Source organism: Heterodontus francisci, chromosome 29 (genome assembly GCF_036365525.1).
Source record: "Heterodontus francisci isolate sHetFra1 chromosome 29, sHetFra1.hap1, whole genome shotgun sequence".
In the NCBI taxonomy this organism is placed as follows: Eukaryota; Metazoa; Chordata; class Chondrichthyes; order Heterodontiformes; family Heterodontidae; genus Heterodontus; species Heterodontus francisci.
Window position 1 is genome coordinate 40,184,590 of NC_090399.1, and position 21,282 is coordinate 40,205,871.

General features: G+C 47.4%; 1 protein-coding gene and 1 long non-coding RNA gene across 3 annotated transcripts in view; one reads left to right on the top strand and one right to left on the bottom strand.

The window, feature by feature from the left end:
• Positions 1–21,282, top strand: part of LOC137346249 (uncharacterized) — a 381,277-nt gene that overhangs the window by 171,496 nt on the left and 188,499 nt on the right. The gene's annotated exons all lie outside the window — the stretch shown is intronic.
• Positions 1,888–9,965, bottom strand: LOC137346323 (probable G-protein coupled receptor 139). Its single transcript, XM_068009813.1, has 4 exons — positions 9,899–9,965; positions 2,745–3,598; positions 2,104–2,216; positions 1,888–1,945 (listed from the first exon to the last, which is right to left on the bottom strand). Exons 1-4 carry the CDS (start codon positions 9,963–9,965, stop codon positions 1,888–1,890), a joined length of 1,092 nt encoding a protein of 363 aa, XP_067865914.1.

Genomic DNA, 21,282 nt, shown 5'->3' on the forward strand with positions numbered 1-21,282 from the left:
CAAATTGGAAGGAAGTAAACCTGGTAACAGGAGGTAGAAAAGTAGAAAGCAACATTAGAAGGCAGGCGAAACAAAGGCGAGCATCAACTAGGCTTAGAATGCAGAATAATGTCAAGAAGACAAGGTTAAGGGCACTCTATCTGAATGCACGCAGCATTCGCAACAAGATAGATGATTTAAAGGCCCAAATAGAGGTAAATGGGTATGATCTAATTGCCATAACGGAAATGTGGCTGCAGGGTGACCAAGACTGGGAACTGAATATTCAAGGATATTCGACATTTAGGAAGGACAGGAGGAAAGGAAAAGGAGGTGGTGTTGTGCTGATAAGGGATGGAATCAGTACATTAGTAATGGAGGATTGCAGTTCGGAAGGACAAAATGTGGAATCTGTTTGGGTGGAGCTAAGAAACAGCAAGGGGCAGCAAACATTGGTAGCAGTTGTTTCCAGGCTACCAAACAGTAGTGGTAGTGTGGGGCATGGTATTGATCAGGAGATTGGAGAAGCATGTAGCATGGGTAATACAGTAATCATGGATGCCTTCAATCTGCATATAGACTGGGTAAATGTAATGAGCACTAATGCTGTGGAGGACGAGTTTCTGGAATGTGTTAGGGATGGTTTTCGAGAGCAGCATGTTGAGGAACTGAACTATTTTGGAGAACAGACTATTTTAGATCTATTATTAGTGTTCTGATGAAAAGGCACTGACCTGAAACATTAACTTGCTTCTCTCTCCACAGATGCTGCCAGACCTGCTGAGTATTTTCAGCATTTCTTGTTTTTATTATAGTAAAAAGGAAACGTTTGGCTTAGACAAAGGTGGATCCATTACTCACAGAGTCAGGAGAATTTATAATGGAGACTAGAGGAATGGCAGAGAAGCTAAATGATTACTTTGTTTCTGTCTTCACTGAGGAAGATACAAGAAATCTCCCAGAATCAGATATCCAAGGGACGAGGGAGAATGAGGAATTGAAGGGAATTAGTATTAGTAAGAAGGTTGTATTGGAGAAATTAATGGGGCTGAAAGTTGATAAGTCCCCAGGACCTGATATTCTACATCCCAGAGTGTTGAAAAAGGTAGCTATGGAGATAGTGGATACATTGGTGATCGTCTTCCAAATTCTGTAGTTTCTGGAATGGTCTCGACAGATTGGTAGCAAATGTCACCCCACTATTAAAGAAGGCAGGGGGTGGGGGGTGGTGGGAGAGAAAACAGGGAATTACAGACCTATTAGCCTTACATCAGTAGTAGAGAAAATGTTAGAATCTATTCTAAAGGATGTGATAAGTGGACACTTGGGTAATAATGATCTGATTGGGCATTGTCAACATGGATTTATGAATGGGAAATCATGTTTGATGAACCTGTTGCAGTTTTTTGAGGAAATTACTAACATAATTGATAAAGGGGAGTCGGTGGACGTAGTATACTTGGATTTTCAGAAGGCTTTCAATGAAGTTCCCCACAGGAGGTTGGTAGGCAAAATTAAAGCACATGGAATAGCAGGTAATATACTGGCATCGATGAAGGATTGGTTCACAAGCAGAAAACAGAGAGCAGGAAGAAATGGGTCATTCTCGTGTTGGCAGGCTGTGACTGGTAAAGTACCGCAGGGATCAGTGCTTGGGCCCCAGCTGTTCACAATATATATCAATGATTTGGAAGTGGGGACCAATTGTAATATTTCCAAGTTCGCAGATGACACAAAACTAGGTGGGAATGTGTATTGTGAGGAAGATGCAAAACGGCTTCAAGGGGATTTGGACAGATTTAGTGAGTGGGCAAGAATGTGGTAAATGGAATATAATGCAGAAAATGTGAGGTTATCAATTTTGGTAGGAGGAATAGAAATGCAGACTATTTCTTAAATGGTAAGAGTTCAGAAAGTGTAGATGTACAAAGGGACCTGGGCGCCATTGTCAATAAGGCACGGAAAGCTAACATGCAGATGCAGCAAGCAATTAAGAAGGTTAATGATATGTTGGCCTTTATCGCAAGAGGATTTGAGTACAGGAGTAGTGAAGTCTTGCTGCAATTGTATAGAACCTTGGTTAGACCGCACCTGGAGTACTGTGTGCAGTTTTGGTCCCCTTACCTGAGGAAGGATATGATTACCATCAAGGGACTGTAACGAAGGTTCACCAGACTTTTCCTGGAATGGCAGGACAGTCCGATGAAGAGGGATTGAGGAAACCGGGCCTGTATCCTCTAGGGTTTCGAAGAATGAGAGGTGATCTCATTGAAAACTGCTAAATTCTTAAAGGGATAGACAGGGTAGATGCAGGTAACATGTTTCCCTTGGTTGGGGAGTCTAGAACCAAGGGACACAATTTCAAAATAGGGGGAAGCCACTTAGTACCAAAATGAGGAGAAATTTCTTTACTTAGAGGGTTGTGAATCTTTGGCATTCTCCACCCCAGAGGGCTGTGGAGGCTCAGTCATTGAGTATGTTGAACTAAAATTGACAGATTTCTAAATACCAATGACATGAAGGGCTATGGGGTAGTGTGGGGAAAAAGGCAATGAGGTGATTATCAGCCATGATCATAATGAATGGCGGAGCAGGGTCGAAGGGCTGAATGGCCTTCTCCTGCTCCAATGTTCCTATGTACTTATGATCCGAGTTGATGAAAGACTGGGGATAAATATTCCATTCATGGACTGGAAACACTAGGACCCGCCTCTGGGCTGCTCTCAGTTGTTTTGTTTATTCATTAATTGAATAATTGATGTAACCGGATATTTCACCGCACTCTTGACCTGCTCTCTGAACTTGGACTGAGTCACCACATAAATAAATGTATTTGTGCAGCAACTTAAATTCTGCAGCATATATCCGAATTCTTCCAATATATAAGAAGAATCATCATCAAAGTGATATCCGATGTTGAAGAAATATAAAACATACACCAACCACAGAAGTATGAAGTTGCCGGATATGGTGAAGAGTAAAATCACAGACTTCCTTCTGCTCTCCATTTCTGGGTCACTGCGATTCTCTCCCTTGCTCTGACCCCTCAGTCCCTTACGGACTCGACTGGCCACTAAAATGTGTCTGACTGTCAGAGCATTGAGCAACAGAATTAAAGCGAATGGGAGCAATGGGATTAAAACCGTGTCAAACCTGTCAAATCCCACCCATCCAGGATCAGTATAATAGCTTGACTTTGTAAAGCAGCCCCATGGTACATTGTCGATTATCACTCCAGGTTCATATGCAAAGTAGAAGGGAACGTTTTTTAAACAGAGCAGAATACAGGTTGTTGCTAGAACCACAGCCGCAGTTCTCTTGGTGCAATATTTTGTTTTCAGCTTCTGGCAACAAATGGCCACAAATCGATCAAAGGTGAAAGTGATGGTGAACCAGACAGAACAGTCTGTGGCTGCACGATTCAGGACACCGTTAACACTACACACAGGGGTGATGTCCAGGAAACACACTGGGAAATAGTAATAACTGATCTTGAACAATATGACCTCAATGATAATGACCAGTAGATCCGCCATTGCCATGGCCACCAGGTAGCGAGTGGTGCAGGTGGAGAGGCCGCACTTTCCCCGGGACAGGATCACAATCGCCAGTAAATTAACTGAAAGAGAGAGAAGGGAAAAGAGACTGTAAATTACTGATCAAACATTCTCCATGTCTGACCCAGACAGTAAGGACAATATTTTAGCACCAAAAACTGGGGTGGTTTAAAAATTTCAACCCTGACCCCAATTGACCTCTGACCTGCCCACTTCCCGGTTTGATGAAGTCGGGAAAGGGGACGGACAGACAACCGCTCCCAGGAGGTGGGTTGGTAATTTAAATATTTGAATGAGGCTGGAAGTCTCTGATTTAATCTGTTTTACAGGTTTAACTCTGACCGGCCGGGTTTCCCCGTTATACCCCACGCCACATACAAAGACACCCGGGATTGGTGATTGGAACAGTCCCCACTCCGGGATTGGACCGCTCCCTTTGGATCATCTCCCTCACTATCCTGGGACCGCACACACCATCCCCACGATAGTAGCCCACCACTGCCCAGGATCGGACTGCACATTCACGAAAGGACCTTCCAGCATCGGACCTCACCAAGATTAGATCCCCACAGGTAACCGATATCACCAGCCTGTGTTCGGACCCACCACTCCCCGGGACCAGACTGCATCCTGATGGATCGGACACACTGTCCCCAGGATTGGATCGCCTGAAACCTAGGATTGTACCATCCCATGATCGGACTCTTCCCCCCTCCACCCACCCCCTCAAGGCACAGACTCCTCTCCCGGGATTCAACCAACGTCCTGGGTTTGGCAGCCCCATAAAATCAGGCCCCTCCCCCACATTGTGTCTAAGATCAGATATCTCCCTTCCCCCTCCCCTCCCGCCAGGAATATGTCACAGGATAGGAGACCCTCCCCAGGCTTGAGGATTGGAAACTCACCGGCCCCCTCCTCTCCCACTCCCCCTCCCCAGACTCGGACTACACTGCAGTATAGGACACCCCCTCCCCGAGGTTGGGGATCGACAGACCAGTGATCGGAGATGTCAGCACTCTCTCCCCCTCTGGAGATGGTGATTGGACAATCCCCCAAAACACCGGGGTCAGCATTTGGACCGCCCTGCACCTGAGGCCTGCTCCAGAGTCCGCCCTGCCCGACTGGAAGCCAAGCTTGTCAATCAGGCTGACTTCAGGGCAGGGAACCTGTCAACGATAAAAGAGCCAGTCTGTGGAGTTAAAACTCTGAAACTCCGCTCCCCACCTATGTCACTCACACCTGTTAATATCCAGGAATAAACATTGGAGGAAAAACAAAATACTGAAAATGCTGTAAATCTGATAAAAATAGGAGAATGTTGAAAACACTCAGCAGGTCAGGCAGCATCTGTGGAGAGAGAAACAGAGTTAATGTTTCAGGCTGATAGGCTTTCATCAGAACTGGAAGATATTAGAGATTAACAGTTTAAATCAATCATGTAGTCAGTGAAAAGTGGGGTATAGGGGGAGGAAAGAACAAAAGGGAAGGTCTGTGATCGTGTGGAGGTCAGGAGTGATTCAGTGATAAAAGGGATGATGGTGCAAGGTGAATGGGACAATTAAAGAAACAGAGGATGGGTCCAGAGGAGGTGGAAATGGTTACAGCAGAATAACAGAGGGAGAGGGGAGCATGGAAAATCTGGCAAAGAGGAGAAGGCTCCAGTGGCGCTGAAAAGTGATGGAGAATGGTGGGTAGACCCCAGGGGTGTGGACCAGCCTGCCAGCTGTGTCCCAATAGGGGGATCCACACCCCAAGCACCAGCCCACACCCCCTCCACTCCCAGTGACTCTGATATTGAGTCTGAGAAGCAATAAAGTGCATAATCTAAAAATACAGTACTGTTCCTCATTGAACTTCAGTGGAAGAGTGTAGAAGGTTGAGGATAGAGCGGTCAAGCTGCAAGTGGGATGTAGAATTCAAATGACAAGTAATCAGAAGCTCAGGGTCACACTTGCAGACTGAATGGAGGAGTTCAGCAAAGCAATCACTCAATCTGTGTTTGCTCCTCTCCCAATGTCCAGGAGATTCCATCGTGAGCAGTGAATACTGTTAATAAATTGAAAGAAGTCCAAGTAAATCACTGTTTCACCTGGAAGGAGTGTTTGGGGCCTTGGACAGTGGGAAGGGAGGAGGTAAAAGGGCAGGTGTTTCATCTCCTGTGCTTGCACGGGAAGGTGCCTGGGGAAGAGGAGCTGATGTTGGGGGTGATTGAGGAGTGGATCAGGGTGTCACAATGAGTGGGGGGGAAGGGAGGGGAGCAGAATATATGTTTGGTGTTGGACTTAGCTGGATGTGGCAGAAATGTTGGAGGATGATGTGTTGAATGTGGAGGCTGGTGGGGTGGAAGGTGAACCTTATCATGGTTCTGGCAAGGAGGGAAGGGGTGAAGGCAGTAACATGGGAAATGGGATGGATATGACCGAGGGCCCTGTTAACCACAGTGGAGGGGAATCCTTGACTGAGGAATAATGAAGACACTTATGAAGCACTGGTGTGGAAGGTAGCATCATCAGAACAGATGGAACGGAGGTGGAGAAACTGGGAGAATGCAACAGAGTCTTTCCAGGAAGCCGGGTGGGAGGAAGTATAATCAAGGTAGCTGTGGGAGTCGGTGGGATTATAATAGATATTGGTGGACAGCCAATCCCCTGAAATGGAGGTAGAGAAGTCGAGGAGGGGAAGGGATGTGTCAGAGATGGACCATGTGAAGATGAGAGAGGTTTGGAAATTCGAAGCAAAGTTGATGTAATTTTCCAGTTCAAGGCAAAAGAAGGAAATGACACCAGCACAGTCATCAGAAAAATATGTGAAGGAGGGGAGCTGAGTAGGATTGGAACAAAGAATGGTTCACATATCCTGCACAAAGGCAGCATAAGTAGGACACATACAGCTCCCATAGTGACAACATTTAAGTGTGGAATGTCCCAATGTTTAAACCCGAGGTTCAGACACCTATACTTTACAACAGGGTTCCTGCACAGGGATCAGTATCAGGAAACTATGAGGGTTTTCATTCCCAGACTAGAGCCAATGAGGAAGAGAGGAGTTCCAGTGGGAATGGTGAGTGAATGAAACAAAATGAATCAATTCCAAATGGGGCCCCCGGAATGTCCCAGCAGGAGATGGTGGAGGGAAACTGGCCGGGAAATGGCCTCATGGTGTCTATCAGGCAAGATCCCATCCACTGAGTTAAAGGAGAGCTCAGGTTTACTGGACTTTGAAGCAGAGAGGGGCAGACTGACATGGACAGAAATGTAAATGGATTCTGCAGCACGGCTCCGAGCTCAGAAGGAAGGAAGTCCCGTGTGTTGTGGGACAGTCGAGGCCAGAATGACCCAGTATGGTTCCACCACCAAACACATCTTCCCCTTTCCTCTCCTGTCAGCAATACAAATGGGTTGTTTCCTCCACGGCACCCAGGTCAACTCCTCCATTACCCCTGATTCCTCATCCCCTTCCTATGGCCTCCTCCTGTGCAATCGCAGGAGGTGTGATACCTGCCCATTTACCTCCTCTCTCCTCACTGTCCCAGGCCCCAAACATTCCTTTCAGCTGAAGCAACGATTTACTTGTACTTACTTCAATTTAGTGTATTGTATTCGCTGCTCACAATGTATCCTCCACATCGGGGAGAACAAACGCAGACTAGGTGATCACTTTGCAGAACACCAGCACTCAGTCTAAAAGCATGACCCCAAGATTCCTGTCGCTTGCCATTTCAACACACCCACTCTGCTCTCATGCCTACATTTCTGTCCTGGGATTGCTGCAGTGTTCCAGTGAACATCAATGCAAGCTCAAGGAACAGCACCTCATTTCTAGATTCGGCAGGCTAAAGCCTGCCGGAATGAATATTGAGTTCAATAATTTCAGAGCATGACTGGTACTTTTTGATTATTATTATTTTATTTTGTTTTATCGTTTTCAACTATGTGCCTGCCTTAAACTGGGTTTTTCATGTTTATGCTTTTGGCTAGGGCTGTTCATTATTCTGTCATTAACACTCACTCTGTACGAAGGCTTTGTCTTTCACTGCAGCATCAGCACACTCTCTTTGCCATTGCCCCATGACCTTCATCTCAGTTAATCTCTCCAGCCCTCTGTCTGATCACACACCTTCCCTTTTGTTATCTTTCTACCCCCAACCCCTGCTTTAATTACTTAAAACCTACTACATTCCTCACCTTTGTCAATTCTGATGAAAGGTCACAGACCTGAAATGTTAACTCTGCTTCTCACTCCACAGACCCTGCCCAGACCTGCTGAGTATTTCCATCATTTCTGTTTTTATTTCAGATTTCCAGCATCCACAGTATTTTGCTTTTATTTTATTGCAAAGAACTACAGACCAGTCAGCATAACGTCAGTGACAAGAAAGATAATGAAATCTTTATTCAAAGATTTAACTGAGAAACAACTAGAAACACATAATATAATAGAGTAATCAGCACATGTACTAAAAGGAAGGTCATACTTGACCACCCTTATTGAATTCTTTGAATAATATCAGAAAGAGTGGATAATACAGATGATGTAATATATATTGATTTTGTAAAGATCTTCGACAAGGGACCACACAGCAGACTCATGACTAATCTCAGAGCAAGTGGAGTTTGGGGACAAGCAGCAGAATGGACAGTGAGCTAGCTACAGAAACAGAAAACAGGGAGTAGGGGTTAAAGATATTTCCTCAGATTGGGGGAAGGTGGGAAGTGGTGTTCCACAAGGATCAGCGTTGGGAACATTGTCGTTCACCATTTACCGAAACAATATGGACTCAGGAAGCAGAAGCACAATTAGAGACAAATCTGAGTTGAGAGTGCAGTTAATACATAGGAATAATGTAAGAAAATACCTGAAGACATTATGAATAATAAGTAATAAACTTGCACAATAGATATTTAAATGGAAAATTAATTTCAGTCGAGCTAAGTGTGAGGTGCTGAATTTTGGTTGGAAGAATAAGGTTCCCTAATATACCTTGGAAAATAAGCATCAGAATGGGGTCGAGGGGAAAAGGGGTTCACGGGGACAGATTCACAAATCATTGCAACACAGGTTAAGAGGGCCATAAAAATACAAACAAAGCACTGGAGTCCATTTCTAGAGGAATTGAATTGAAAAAGCAAAGAGCTGATATTAAACTAATATAGAACCTTGGTTATACAACACTGAGCATACTGTGCACAGTTCTGGTCTCCAGATTACAAAAAGGATATTGATGCACTGGGGAAGGTGCAATTATTTTAACCAGAATGATACCAGAACTGAGAGAAGTGTACTATTTATTTCATCATGAACAGTTTAGTATTGTTAATATTTATTGCCTTCGGTCTGATCTCTGTTTTGTGAAAACCCAATGTGTCTGTTCCTCAGTGAGAGTTGTCTCTCCTCACAGGAACACACCTCACTGAGCTAAGGGCAGAGATTGGTACAGGTTACATGTGTCGAGACTCTGAATCATAGATTAGAACTGATCCGTCAAACCATAATCAGTTACAGAAGTGGATGATTCAATAAACACAGCCCAATATTCATCCTGTGTAATAGACAAATAATAAAATTCACCACTCATGACCCCCAGATTCTCAAGACCATGTTGGATGAAAGGGATTAATCATCATTAAAATAACTAAAGTGGTTATCAGAACGATACTCAAAGTAAGAAATTCCATTCCCCAGAAGATTAGAATGCTGTAACAGTGCTGTCCTGCTGTTTAACTGTCAGTAAGTAGTTAACATCTGTTTCTGGAGCAGTTCAATAGGAGACAGAGCAATATCAATATATTTCACTTTATACACTTATTACCAAACATCAGCAAAAACCACTTTGCAATCAATTACATTGTTAAAACATCGAGGCAGCTTCATGGAATGGAGAGATCGGATACCTGAAACAATGATTTTATATGAGAATCAGGTTGTACAATTGTACTCAATACAATTCCACAGTGACAGATACTCCCAGTAATACATGGTCACTGGTGTCAGGTGTTCCACTCCGGTTAGTGACCCACACTCATTTTGATTTTACACTGACTGATGCTCCCACTAATACCTTCACTCAGAGAGTTGCCTTCATTGAGGTCTAATTCAGCATTACATGATATTCCACTAAATGCAATAACTTGATAATTCAGAGAGCCTGTCAGTTACAAACAGAGGTTTATTATCAGCTGAGAGAATGGAATAAAACCAGAGAGATAATTCAGGATATGTGATGTATGGAAATGATATCACTGATCGGGTGTCTGTATAACAGTGACCACTAGATCAGCATTTAACATAATCAGTCACAGAGATAAAACCAGAGATCAGCTTACAATTAGATTTACACAACTTCAATGGTTATAGTCACTTACCAGGAACACCAATGACAGCAAGCATGGGGTAATATATTTTCAAGATACTGTCAATTGGTCGAGTCATTTTCTGTGTGAAGTGATGTGTCCCTTCGTGCTGCAGATAATCTCTCTGTATTAAACTCTGAGGTGACACATTGCCAGAGCCTGTATTTTATACCTGTGGGATCTCCCCAGGGATATTGAGGTTGCCACATAGTTCAAACTTTTTTTTTTAAATCGAACAAACAGATTACAACATTGAGTTCAGTCTGTGTTGTGATGGAAAATATTTATTTCTGAGATTGAATTGGAAAACTCCAAAGACTGGACAATTCTGATCACATTAAGTAACTCATGAAAATTTGGAACTGTATTCTCCCAGCAATGAGGTTGTTCTTTCAAACACCATCAGTCCCATCTCTAGATCTCATGTTGCTTCAGTGATGTCCTTCACTCGACTGTGGTTCGGGTGGTGAAGAGCAGATTGCAGCCATTGTCCATCTGGGCCTTGAGCTGCAGGCTCTCATTGTAAAGCACAGAGAACTGGGACTGCAGGCAGTGAAACTCTGGGGAGTCCTTCACCATCTTACTGGCAAGAATCTTCAGCTGTTCCTGGGGAGGGGAGAGTGGGGAGGAGAGACACGACAAGGACAGGGTTAACCAGAAAGAGAGACTCATTGCTCCACACCATGTCTGACCAATCAGAGAAAACACAAGAACAGGAGAGGCCATTAAGCTCCTCTAGCCTGTTCAGTCTTTTAATGCCGGGGAGGGGAAATTGGGAAATAGATGAAAGATTTAAAGTGACAGAGAATCTCTCAGGTGGGAGGGGGGGCCATGGAATCCTTCACCTATGCCAGAGATGATAAACGGGACCACGGTATAATGTCTCATACAAAAGCAGCACCACCAACAGTGCAGCATCCCTCAGAACTGAGCCTCTGACAGTGCAGCACTCCCACAGTAATGGTCATCCAACAGTACAGTACTCCATCAATACTGACCCTTCTACAGTGAGGCACTCCCTCTTTACTGCCCCTTTGACAGTGCAGCACTCCTTCAGTACAGACCCTCCAACAGTGCAGCACTCCCTCAGTCCTGACCCTCCAACACTGCAGCACTCCCTCAGTACTGACCCTCCGACAGTGCAGCACTCCCTCAGTACTGACCCTCTGACAGTGCAGCACTCCCTCAGTATTGACTCTCTGACAGTGCAGCACTCCCTCAGTACTGACTCTCCAACACTGCAGCCCTCCCTCAGTAATGACCCTCTGACCGTGCAGCACTTCCTCAGTACTAACTTTCTGACAGTGCAGCACTCCCTCAGTACGGACCGTCTAACAGTGCAGCACACCCTCAGTACTGACCCTCTGACAGTGCAGCACATCCTCAGTGCTGACCCTCTGACAGTGCAGCACACCCTCAGTAATGATACTGCCAGTAACTCTGAAACTGTTGACATTTGTGCTCAGGACTTTGGAGGTGGCAGGACAGGTTGAGAAGGCTGATAAAAACATCGACTGGATCCTGGGCTTTTAAATAGAGGTACAGTGTAAAAGACATGGAAATTATGTTCTACTGTTTCAAAACACCGGTTCGGCCCCAGCTGGAATATTGTGTCCAATTCTGGGCTCCACACTTTAGGAAGGATGTCGGGGCCTTGGAGAAAGTGAAGAGGAGATTTACTAGAATGGGACCAGGGTTGATGGAGGTCAGTGGAGAGAGTTCAATGTGGAGTGACTGGAGATGCTGGGATTGTTCTCTTGAACAAATTAGCATTGAAAGGGAGGAAGTATTAGCTGTTTTAGCAGGCTTAAAAGTGGATAAATCCCCAGGCCCAGATGAGATGTATCCCAGACTACTATGTGAGGCAAGGGAGGAGATGGCAGAGGCTCTGACACAAATTTTCAAATCCTCTCTGGCCACAGGAGAGGTACAGTGAACTGGAAGACAGCGAATGTGGTGCCATTATTTAAGAAGGGTAGCAAGGAACTACGGAACGGTGAGTCCAACATCAGGGGTTGGGAAAATACTGGAAGAATTCTGAGGGACAGGATTACTCTCCACTTGGAGAGGCAGGGATTAATCAGGAATAATCATCATGGCTTTGTCAGGGGGAGATCTGTCCAACAAACTTGATTGAATTTTTCGAGGCGGTGACTAGATGTGTAGATGAGGGTAAAGCAGTTGATGTAGTCTACATGGACTTCAGTAAGGCTTTTGATAAGGTCCCGCGTGGGAGATTGGCTAAGAAGATAAGAGCCCATGGGATCCAGGGCAATTTGGCAAATTGGATCCAAAATTGGCTTAGTGGCAGGAGGCAGAGGGTGACGGTTGAGGGTTGAGGGTTGTTTTTGTGAGTGGAAGCCTGTGACCAGTGGTGTACCACAGGGATCGGTGCTGGGACCCTTGCTGTTTGTCGTGTACATTAATGATTTAGACGTGAATATAGGAGGTATGATCAGTAAGTTTGCAGATGACACAAAAATTGGTGGTGTCGTAAATAGTGGGGAGAAAAGCCTTAGATTACAGGACGATATAGATGGGCTGGTCAGATGGGCAGAGCTGTGGCAAATGGAATTTAATCCTGAGAAGTGTGAGGTAATGCATTTTGGGAGGACTAACAAGGCAAGGGAATATACAATGGATGGTAGGACCCTAGGAAGTACAGAGGGTCAGAGGGACCTTGGTGTACTTGTCCATAGGTCACTGAAGACAGCAGCACAGGTAGACAAGGTGGTTAAGAAGGCATATGAGATACTTGCCTTTATTAGCCGAGGCACAGAATATAAGCACAGGGAGTTTATGATGGAGCTGTATAAATCACTAGTTAGGCCACAGCTGGAGTACTGTGTACAGTTCTGGTCACCACACTATAGGAAGGATGTGATTGCACTGGAGAGGGTGCAGAGGAGATTCACAAGGATGTTGCCTGGGCCGGAGCATTTCAGCTAAGAAGAGAGACTGAAAAGGCTAGGGTTATTTTCCTTAGAGCAGAGAAGGTTGAGGGGAGACCTGATTGAGGTGTAGAAAATTATGAGGGGCATTAATAGGTTAGATCAGAAGAAACATTTTTCCTTAGCAGAGGTGCGGCACAGTGGTGCAGTGGTTAGCACCGCAGCCTCACAGCTCCAGCGACCCGGGTTCAATTCTGGGTACTGCCTGTGTGGAGTTTGCAAGTTCTCCCTGTGTCTGCGTGGGTTTTTTCTGGGTGCTCCAGTTTCCTCCCACAAGCCAAAAGACTTGCAGGTTGGTAGGTAAATTGGCCATTATAAATTGCCCCTAGTATCGGTAGGTTGTAGGGAAATATAGGGACAGGTGGGAATGTGGTAGGAATATTGGATTAGTGTAGAATTAGTATAAATGGGTGGTTGATAGTCGGCACAGACTCGGTGGGCCGAAGGGCCTGTTTCAGTGCTGTAACTCTAAAACTAAAAACTAAAAAGGGGTCAATAACCAGGTGATATAGATTTAAGGTGAGGTGCAGGAGGTTTAGAGGGGATTTGAGGAAAGCATTTTTTCACTCAGAGGGTGGTTGGAATCTGGAACACACTGCCTGAAGAGGTGGTAGAGGCAGGAAACCTCACAACATTGAAGAAGTATTGAGATGAGCACGTGAAATGCATACTAGGCTACGGGCCAAGTGCTGGAAAATGGGATTAGAATAGATAGGTGCTTGATGGCCGGCACAGACATGATGGGCCAAAGGGCCTGTTTCTGTGTTGTATAACTATGACTCCTGAGAGCAGAGAAGGTTAAGGGGAGATTAAATTGAGGTTTTCAAAATCATGAAAGGTTTCATTAGAGTAAATAAGGAGAAACTGTTTCCAGTGACAGGAGGGTCAGTAAACAAAGAAACACAGATTGAAGATCATTGGTAAAAGAACCAGAGGGGGAGATGAGGAGGAATGTTTTTACACAGCGACTTCTTGTGATCTGGAATGTTCTGTCTGAAAGGGCTGTGGAAGCAGATTCAATAATAACTTTCAAAAGGGGAATTGGATAATCCGTGAAGGGGATGAATTTACAGGGCAATGGGGGAAAGAGAAGCAGTAGTGTGAGACTAACTGGATAGCTCTTTCAAAGAGCCAGCACAGGCTCGCTGGGCTGAATGGCCTCCTGTGCTGTATGATTGTGTGTTTGGGTGTATTATTCAGAATGAGAAAGAGCTCTGAGTTCAGAGTGATAAACCCAGGGCAGTGACTGGGGGAGGACTCACTTCCCAGTGACACGCTTGAAGGATCCAGTGAGATAGACCGAGCTGGGAATTAAAGTAAAGGGTTTCCCAGTGTGAACGCCATCAGAATCACTGAACCCGCACATCCACTGCACAAACTGAAACCCCTCACTCCGCGCACGGTCTCACAGTCCCACAGAGCCCACGATGAGGAATAACTTCCTTGTGTTGATGGTGACAGTCCCACCGTACAGATTACTATGCACGGTAAACCTTGTAACCTTTCAATATCACCTGGAGAAGAACATAGAGACAGAGAGAGAGTCACAATAAGCACATTTGTTTTTCCTTTTTTATCTTTTTTCTTTCTTTTTTGTACCTAACCAATTTTTTTACCTAACATATTTTCTTTTTCTTTTTTCAGTGGCCTATATACGCCAGGCCCCTTAATCTTTTGTCAAGGGGACCTTCATTCCTCAGGCCCGCTTTATATGCATATCAGGGATCAGCTCGGCCAGGAGCGCCGCGGGCTCCCGAACCCCATTGTCACCCGCAGTGTGAGGCCTCCCGGGGCCTTTGGTTACTCCTCTGCCTGTCGGTCCGTCCCCGGAGCTGGCTTCCCGGACAGCCAAGGCGCTCTCCTCTGCCGGCGGGGGAGCGCCCTGACTGGAGGCGACCATGTTCCAGAACTGAATAGATCCCGTTAAAATACAGGCACCTCCCTCAGAGAGGCGCGGCTAATGTTCTCCGCTGGGAGCTGCCTGTCGTTTTGAAGGCAGAGCCCCTGGCGGAAAAAAGTTTCACCAGTGCACTCCATCTGGGAGGAGGCTCGATGTACAGGTATCTCTGCAGGGTCCGAAGGCAGAGAGTCGCAGCCTGGGTGCGGACGTACATCAGCAACCGGCTGCCCTCCTCAATCGGAAGAGTCAGTGTTTCCTCTTGCCCCAGAAAAAATCAACAAGCTTCTTCTGGATCTTGGTGGCAAATGCAGGGGGCAGGGCCAAAGTGACCAACCGGTACCACAGCATCGAGGCCACAAGTTGGTTTACGACCAGTGCTTGGCTCCTGTAGGAAGTCATTTCTCCCAACTGATCCTTGAGGAGGACGTGGCAGAAAAGTTCTGCTGTCAGTCGTGCATCCTCTACAAGTCAACAGGATCTGTGACTGCGAGGAGCACGTCATCGGTGTAAGTCAAGAGGATGACCCGCATGGCCGGCTCGCGCAGAGCGAAACCCGTCAACCTCCTGCGAAGCAAGCACTGAAATGGCTCCATGCAGATGGTGTATAATTGGTCGGACATGGGGCATGCCTGATGCACTCCTCTCCCAAGGGGAAGGGGCGCCATCAAGGACCTGTTAACATTGACCAGACACTCTGCGGCGGCCTATAAAAGTCGGACCCAGGCCACAAAATGTGACCGAGTCCGAATGCGTGCAGAGTCCAGAAAAAATATTCGTGACCCACCCTGTGGAATGCCTTCTCCTGATCAAGGGAGAGAAAGGCAACCAACTGACCAGTCCTCTGGGAAAGATGAATCAGGTCCCAGACCAGGTGGATATTGTCCTGGATGGACCAACCCGGAACCTTGCAGGACTGGTTGGGGTGGATCATGTGGGCCAGCACGGAGCCCAGGTGGGTAGTCATAGCCTGGGAAAAGATTTTATAATCCGTGCTGAGGAGGAAGACCAAACGGCAGTTCTTAAACAGGCGGAGATCACCCCGCTTCAGCAACAGGACGATGACTGCCCTGCGCCACGAGAGGGGCATCTCCCCAGTCGCCAGGCTTTCCCCAGAACCTCCTAGAACACCCTGAGGAACTCCACGGTCAGCCCGTCCAGCCCCGGGGATTTGCCCCTCGAGAGCTGGTGGAGGGCACCAGTCAGCTCCGCCAATGTGAGCAGAGCCTCCAATCCTTCGACGCCCTCCGGGCTGACCTTCAGCAGGTCCTCCCACAAAACTTTGTGCGCTTTCTCGCTGGACATATCTGGAGATAACAACGCATTGTAATAGGTACGGAGTAGGGGGCCCATTCCCTTTGGATCCGTGATGGAGGATCCATCGCGACCAGCAGCTCAATGAGCTGCTTATGGACCCCCCGCCGTTTTTCCAGCCAGTAGAAGAAGGGTGAGACTGGTCCAAATCTTCCAGGATCTGGATCCATGACCTCATGTACCTCGGGACCCTACAAGCTGTAGGTCCCTCAGTGCGCCCTTCTTCTCTTTGTACGCCTGCCACATGGCTGGTCCGCGATGGCATGACCGAAGAGGGACTTCAAGTCGAGCACCTCCCTCTCTCGGAGCCTGATCTCGGCTTCCCGCTTCTTGGTTGACCCCTTTGCGTACCCCTGACGGAAGACATGGATGTGAGTCTTGCCCACATCCCACCGTAGCCTCAAGGAGGGGAAGCCCCCCTGCTGCCTTCTCCAGTCGACCCAGAATTGTTGGAACAAGTCCCGGAATTGCTTCTCCTCCAGCAGCCGGTTGTTAAAGTGCCAGTACGCGGAGCCTGCCTGTGTGCGGAGCAGATTAAACTCTGCCCACACCAGGTGCTGGTCCGAGCATGGCACCAGTTGCATGGAGGCCGCCGTGGCATGGGAGATGTACACCTGCGAAATGTAGAGGCGGTCAATTCGGGACCCTCCTCCTCCAGACCTCCATTTGAAGGCGCTGGAGTCGGGATGGAGATTCCACCAAACATCCACCAAGTTGAGGGAGCTGATCAGATCCCTTAACCTCTCCACCGCGCTTGGCCGCACTGGGGACCAGACCGATCCCTCACCCCAAGGGTACAATTAAAATCCCCCCCCGAGGATGATGCACTCGCCGCTATCGATAGAGTTCAAGAGAGCTGACACTTCTTCAAAGAAGCGCGCTTGCAACACGGAGGGCTTTGGCGTGTACACATTCACAAAGTAGAGCGGCACGCTACCCAGGCGAACGGTGAGGTGGAGCAAGTGGCCCGGCATGAGCTCCTAGACCCCCAAGACCTCCGGCTGAAAAGTCAGGGCCAACAAGATAGCCACCCCACTCGAATTAGGGGTGAGATGACTCACGTAGACCCCACCTTGACACTCCAGGCTTCGTCTCCCGGAAGGGTGTGGGTTTCCTGCAGAAAGCTCACCGCATATCTCCCTTCCCTGAGGACTGAGAGATTGTGTAATCTGCGGTGAGACCATCTGCTGCTGTTGATGTTGAGACTGGCTATGGTTATCTTCATGTCGAAGGTACTTAAAAATCGTCACCAACACCTCACTGTGAGAAGGGAATGGAAGTGCACCTCGCCTTCCAGTCCTCCAGCAACTAATTGAGGAACTCTTTAAACCAGTATGCCTCAACCAGTTTCATGTCCGTGCCCTTCCCTGCCTTCATGAGGGCAGCACTAACGGACAGGATGATCAGCGCCAAACTCGACCACCGACCGAAGGAAGCTGAACTTTAATGCGGCAACCTCTGCATGCTGCGAGGAAGTCCTGGAGTTCCACTGTGGGGATGAGAGGAGACTCGGTGGGAGGCACGAGGGACTCCACTGCCTCACTGGCGATGATTCAAGGTCGTCCTCCGTGCCCCACTTTGAGTCCCCATCCTCCTCTGGGTCGTCACCGCCAGCGGCCGACACACCTACCACACACTGTGGGGCAGACGTCCCAGCTGCACCAGCTAGTCCCGCCTCCATCACGATCCCACCCCCAGGAACGATGGCGGAGGAGTCTTCTCTGGGTTCTACTGTGGAACTCGAGCCTATGGGTGCTGACGGTTCAGGTCCCCCCTCCACCCCCGTCCCCAGGCCAATGAGCGGACAAAGGGAGACGGAGGTTCCTGACTCCAGAAATCCAGCCAGTGCCGATACCGGAGGGAGAGAGAGGAGGCCATCTCCCGCCCCGCCAGCACCCACTGGCCCAGCAGACGGGGAATTACACAAATTGGCCTCCGGGTCGGGTACATCCCAGGTGACAGCGTGAGGCTGTCGGGAGAGCGGAACCTCACAGGTCTTGGCCCCACCCAGGACACCTGACCCATTGGCCAAAGGAATGAATGCTCCCTTGGGGTCAACAGGCTCTCCTACCACAGGAAAGGCCCCCACCTCAGGAGTTGACAAGATAATAGGGGCATCTACCCACCCCTCTGTTTGGAGGGGTGGAGGGTTCCTGCCCAGGGCTCGTGGCCCTATGCGTTTTGCTGGCAGGAAGACCCTGAGGACCTGCACTATGAGATGGACCCCCTGGTTCAGGTCTTTCTTCAGAGGAGGGACATCTCCTCCTCTTATTTCGGTGCTGTTCTGACTAACGGAGCTGATCAGGTTATTTTAAACCAGCTTGCTGTTGTTTGTTACCAGGTGTAAGTGTAATCTTCACACCAACAACTGTATCTTGGAGAAGGGGAAGCTGAGTTGTGAGTGTGAACACAACACGACGGAGCCGGACTGCGGGAGATGTAAGAAAGGTTTTCAAGGCTGACGGTGGAGAGCAGGCTCATACCTCCCAATCCCCAAAGGGACGGCCAATGTCTGTGAATAACGAGCGCTTTTCCGGCCCGGCCCAGTGCTTCATATTTCATTCTCATCGTAACTCCCGGCAACGCATCGATTCTAAAATACAACCCAATGGATGTTTGTGATTGTGTTAATGTGTAAACAGAGACTGACAGTGGGAGATTGTACAGACACAGAATCAGAGAATCAGACAGCACAGAAGGAGGCCATTCGGCCCATCGTGCCTGTGCCGGCTCTTTGAAAGATCTATCCCATTAATCCTACTCTCCTGCTCTTTCCCCATAACCCTGTAAATTCATCCTTTTCAAGTATTTATTCAATTCCCTTTTGAAATTTATGATTGAATCTGCATCCACTGCCCTTTCAGGCAGAACATTCCAGATCACAACAACTCGCTGTGTAAAAATAAAATTCTCCCCCTCTCCCCCTCTGGGTCTTTACTAATTCTCTTCAATCTGTGTCCTCTGGTCACTGACCCTCCTGCCACTGGAAACACTTTCTCCTTATTTACTCCATTAAAACCCTTCAGGATTTTGAAGCCTCTCTCAGTGTAATGTCAGAGTCAGTGAACAAGGTGGAATTGCTGACATAGAACAAAGAACAAAGATAATTACAGCACAGGAACAGGCCCTTCGGCCCTCCAAGCCTGCGCCGATCCAGATCCTCTCTCTAAACATGTCGCCTATTTTCTAAGGTTCTGTATCTCTTTTCTTCCTGCCCATTCATGTATCTGTCTAGATACATCTTAAAAGACTCCATCGTGCCCACATCTACCACCTCCGCTGGCAATGCGTTCCAGGTGCCCACCACCCTCTGCGTAAAGAACTTTCCACGCATATCCCCCCTAAACATTTCCCCTTTCACTTTGAACTCGTGTCCTCTAGTAATTGAAACCCCCACTCTGGGAAAAAGCCTCTTGCTATCCACCCTGTCTATACCTCTCATGATTTTGTACACCTCAATCAGGTCCCCCCTCAACCTCCGTCTTTCCAATGAAAATAATCCTAATCTACTCAACCTCTCATCATAGCTAGCGCCCTCCATACCAGGCAACATCCTGGTGAACCTCCTCTGCACCCTCTCCAAAGCATCCACATCCTTTTGATAATGTGGCGACCAGAACTGTACGCAGTATTCCAAATGTGGCCGAACCAAAGTCCTATACAACTGTAACATGACCTGCCAACTCTTGTACTCAATGCCCCGTCCGATGAAGGAAAGCATGCCGTATGCCTTCTTGACCACTCGATTTACCTGCGTTGCCACCTTCAGGGAACAGTGGACCTGAACACCCAAATCTCTCTGGACATCAATTTTCCCCAGGACTTTTCCATTTACTGTATAGTTCACTCTTGAATTGGATCTTCCAAAATGCATCACCTCGCATTTGCCCTGATTGAACTCCATCTGCCATTTCTCTGCCCAACTCTCTAATCTATCTATATTCTGCTGTATTCTCTGACAGTCCCCTTCACTATCTGCTACTCCACCAATCTTAGTGTCGCCTGCAAACTTGCTAATCAGTCCACCTATACTTTCCTCCAAATCATTAATGTATATCACAAACAACAGTGGTCCCAGCACGGATCCCTGTGGAACACCACTGGTCACACGTCTCCATTTTGAGAAACTCCCTTCTACTGCTACTCTCTGTCTCCTGTTGCCCAGCCAGTTCTTTATCCATCTAGCTAGTACACCTTGGACCCCAAGCGCCTTCACTTTCTCCATCAGCCTGCCATGGGGAACCTTATCAAACGCCTTACTGAAGTCCATGTATATGACATGATGCAGAGGGTGAGGTTAGAATAGTCGTATGGGTTAAATGTGATGAAATCCCACTCGGGACACATACACAGATCCAGAGGCAGCAGTGAGGTGGAGACTGTTGTGTGAATGGAATGTTAACAGCTGGATGAACATCTGGGGAACAGCTGGGGAGGGTGAAAGGAGAATTAGCCTCTGTGTCATAAATATCTGAAGCAGATCAGGAAGTGAAGATTGTGAGGGCTATCTGTGGTCATTGCTGTGTGTGGAATGTCCCGAGATCAGGAAACAGAGAGTGACACTAATGGGCAGTGGGGGAGGGGTCTATGTGATTACTGACCCCCTTACGTATTAACCCTGCTCACTTACACATTAATCACTCGTACTTACACACTAACCTCACACTCACCTTACGTGAGCACTTTAGTAACTCGACCTGGTCTCACCTCGAGCTGGTGTGAACACCCAGAGGATGCAGCATGTGAATCCCCAATGAGATCATTGTTTGTGAGTTTGAGTGAGGTCGATCCTATTAACACACCATGTAATAGGTTGTATTCGTGTTTATTAATAAAGATTGTGAATCAGATGTCTCTCCAACTCTTTGTGTTTCCGTTTCCCTCTCCAGGTCTCCCTGACACTGTCACCAGTGGCCATAAGTATGACCTTCATTCTCTGACCTGTGACCTGCTGACCCAGAGCCCATTTCTGCATCGAGCTCGAGCCGCTCTCCTCAAACCTCCCTCATCATTCACTGATCGAGGAACAGGTTTAGGTGTGAACAGGGAGTGAGTGAGAAACAGGTGTAGATGTGAGCAGGGAGTGACCATAACTCCCCACACTGACTAGGAGTGAACATAACTCCCCACACTGACCAGGAGTGACCATATCTCCCCACACTGTTGACAAGTGAATATAACTCCCCACACTGACTGGCAGTGACCATAACTTCCCACATTGACTGGGAGTTTGA